The 2,450-nt window shown below is 46.9% G+C and overlaps 1 protein-coding gene across 1 annotated transcript in view; it reads right to left on the reverse strand.

Annotated features, from left to right (window-relative positions):
* Positions 1-2,293, reverse strand: part of CBG24470 — a gene marked incomplete at both ends in the record, with an annotated part of 7,904 nt that extends 5,611 nt beyond the window's left edge. Inside the window, 2 exons of the mRNA XM_045241037.1 lie at positions 147-1,370; positions 1,391-2,293. Of these exons, the coding sequence (XP_045100860.1) occupies positions 147-1,370; positions 1,391-2,293 (2,127 nt within the window). The remainder of the gene's footprint in view (positions 1-146; positions 1,371-1,390) is intronic.
* Positions 2,294-2,450: the final 157 nt, after the last annotated feature.

A 2,450-nucleotide genomic window follows, 5' to 3' on the forward strand; every position in this document is an offset into this window, starting at 1 on the left:
AGGAATTTGTGGAACTTCGTGACAGCCGTGATGAGTCCGAAAGCTTCTTTCTCAATCTGACTGTAGTTCCGCTGTGGAGCTGTTAGAGCTTTGCTGATATGGTAGATAGCCTTCTCGGAGCCATCTGGAAATCTGTGTGAGATTACTGCTCCGATACCGTATTGCGAGGCATCGGCAGCGACGATGATCGGAAGCTTCGGATCAAAGTGTGTGAGCAACAAGTCCGATTGGAGAATCTGCTTGACACGGTCGAATGAATTTTGACATTGAGACGTCCAGAGGAATTTGGCATCCTTCTTGGTGAGAGCATCCAGTGGTGGGCGGAGCCTGAACAACTCCTTGACAAACGATCCATAGAATTGAATGAATCCGAGAAACGAACGGACTTGGCCGTCGTTGGTAGGTGGTGGCATTTGCTGAACGGCAGCGATCTTTTCAGGATCTGGACGTCTTCCATCTTTGTCTATGATGAATCCCAGAAATGTGATTCTTTCCATCAAGAATGTGCACTTTTCCAGTCGGATCCGGAACCCATAATCATTGATTCGCTTCATCAGTGCCATCAATCTTTGGTTGTGCTCTTCAATTGTTGAGCCCGAGATGATGATGTCATCAAGGTAAGCAGCTGTCCCTTCGAGACCAGTGATCATCGAATCCATGATTTGTTGGAAGGATCCAGGAGCTGACTTGACTCCAAAAGCCAGTCGATTGTAGCTGAACAATCCTTTGTGAGTGTTTATGCATAGCATCTTCTTGGCTTGCTCATCCAGTTCAATCTGAAAATAAGCTTCGGCAAGATCAATCTGTGAAAAATACTTCCCACCGTTTAGAGTGACAAAGATGTCGTCGGCGGTTGGGAGTGGATGCTGATGCAGTTGGATGGCATCATTGAGACCCGTAGAGAAATCTGCGCACATCCTTAGCGATCCATTCTTCTTTTTGACTAGTACAATTGGTGCTGCCCATTCGGAATAATCCACTGGAGAGATGACGCCTGCTTGCTGTAGACGATCTAGTTCCTCTGACACAGTGGGCAATGCGGCGAATGGGACCGATCTAGCTTTACGGAACACTGGTTTGGCATCTGATTTGAGTAGGAGCGATGCCTTGGTTTTGGTGCATCGTCCTAGTTCTGGTTTAAACACATCTGAAAATTCGTTGTTCAACTCAGCTTTCAGTCTGTTCCGAGTGATGTCCAGGTAGTTGCATGCTGATCCAGCATCGGAATGAACTGCGCTGATTTGACTTGGGTTGAGAATGTTCCAGAGCTTCTTATCCTTTGAGATCCAGTCGGTTCCCAGAAGAGTTCCAGTTTCAGCAACATGAGCGATTCCTGTTGCTGATGTTCCACGATGACTGATTTGACTTTGCTGAAGTTGCCTTTTTGTACATTTGCATCCCGTTTTTTGGTTCTGCAAAACTTGGCAATATGTCCGTCTTTTTGACACAAAGTGCATTTGACCTGCTTCTGACAGTCTCTGGCCCAGTGTTTGCCTCCGCATTTGAAACAAGGTGAAGGTGGTGGCTTCTGTGATTTATCCCGACTTGATGCTTTTTGATGAATGGCATTGATCTCGTTCTGCTTTGCAGCGCTGCACACACTCTTGGAATCGGCTCTCACATCTAGTAGGCGCTTGATTTCCTTTTCCAACTCGAGCAGTGTACATGTAGGCTTTGCTTCCATGATCTGGAGTGCTTTTGTACGGATGTCCGAGTAGCTGTTGTCTCTTAATCCATTTATCCAGACCATGCAGCATGTTTGATCGTCCGTCATCGTCTTGAATTCTGATGACGTGAACCGTCGCAACACGAGCCCAGTGTACTCTTCGATCGATGAGCCATCGTATTCTGTGCGTAGGAACTCCTGACGCTTCCGGAAGATCGATGAGGTCGACTTGAATGTCTCCTTGAGCTTCGGAATGAGGTCCTCGAACTTTAGGGAGTTTGGAGTTTCCGGGAGGACACGATTTGCAAAGTGAGAATACTCTTTTGTGTTGAGTTTAGATAAAACTAACCTTGCTTTGGCCTCATCGGTGAGAGTTGATCCGTCCTTGGTGATGACGTCTCCATATCTGTTGTACCAACTGTCAAATGTCAGATCCTCATCAGGCTCGTATATGAAGTTTGGAATCCGAGTTGAAATCGATTCCACGAGCTGACTTCCATTGGTTGACGTGGTCGCTTGAGATGGGACGAGCTGTCCGAAGACTGATATCAAGGAGGCGATTTGTTGAGTGAGATCAGCCATTGCCTTTGCCTGATCGCCAGTTGTTACGTCCTTTGGATCCGGCATTCTGGCCGGCTGAAGGAATACGAATAGTAGTTATAGAATACAGATTTATTCAGGTACTAAAGATGTACGAGAATAGAGGGGGAAAAGTAGCGAAGGCTGGGAGAGACTAGGACAGACCGAGAATGGTTGTCCGCCCCAAAGAAAGAGGGGTTCTGAC

Source organism: Caenorhabditis briggsae (assembly GCF_000004555.2).
Source record: "Caenorhabditis briggsae AF16 supercontig from assembly CB4, cb25.NA_166, whole genome shotgun sequence".
In the NCBI taxonomy this organism is placed as follows: domain Eukaryota; kingdom Metazoa; phylum Nematoda; class Chromadorea; order Rhabditida; family Rhabditidae; genus Caenorhabditis; species Caenorhabditis briggsae.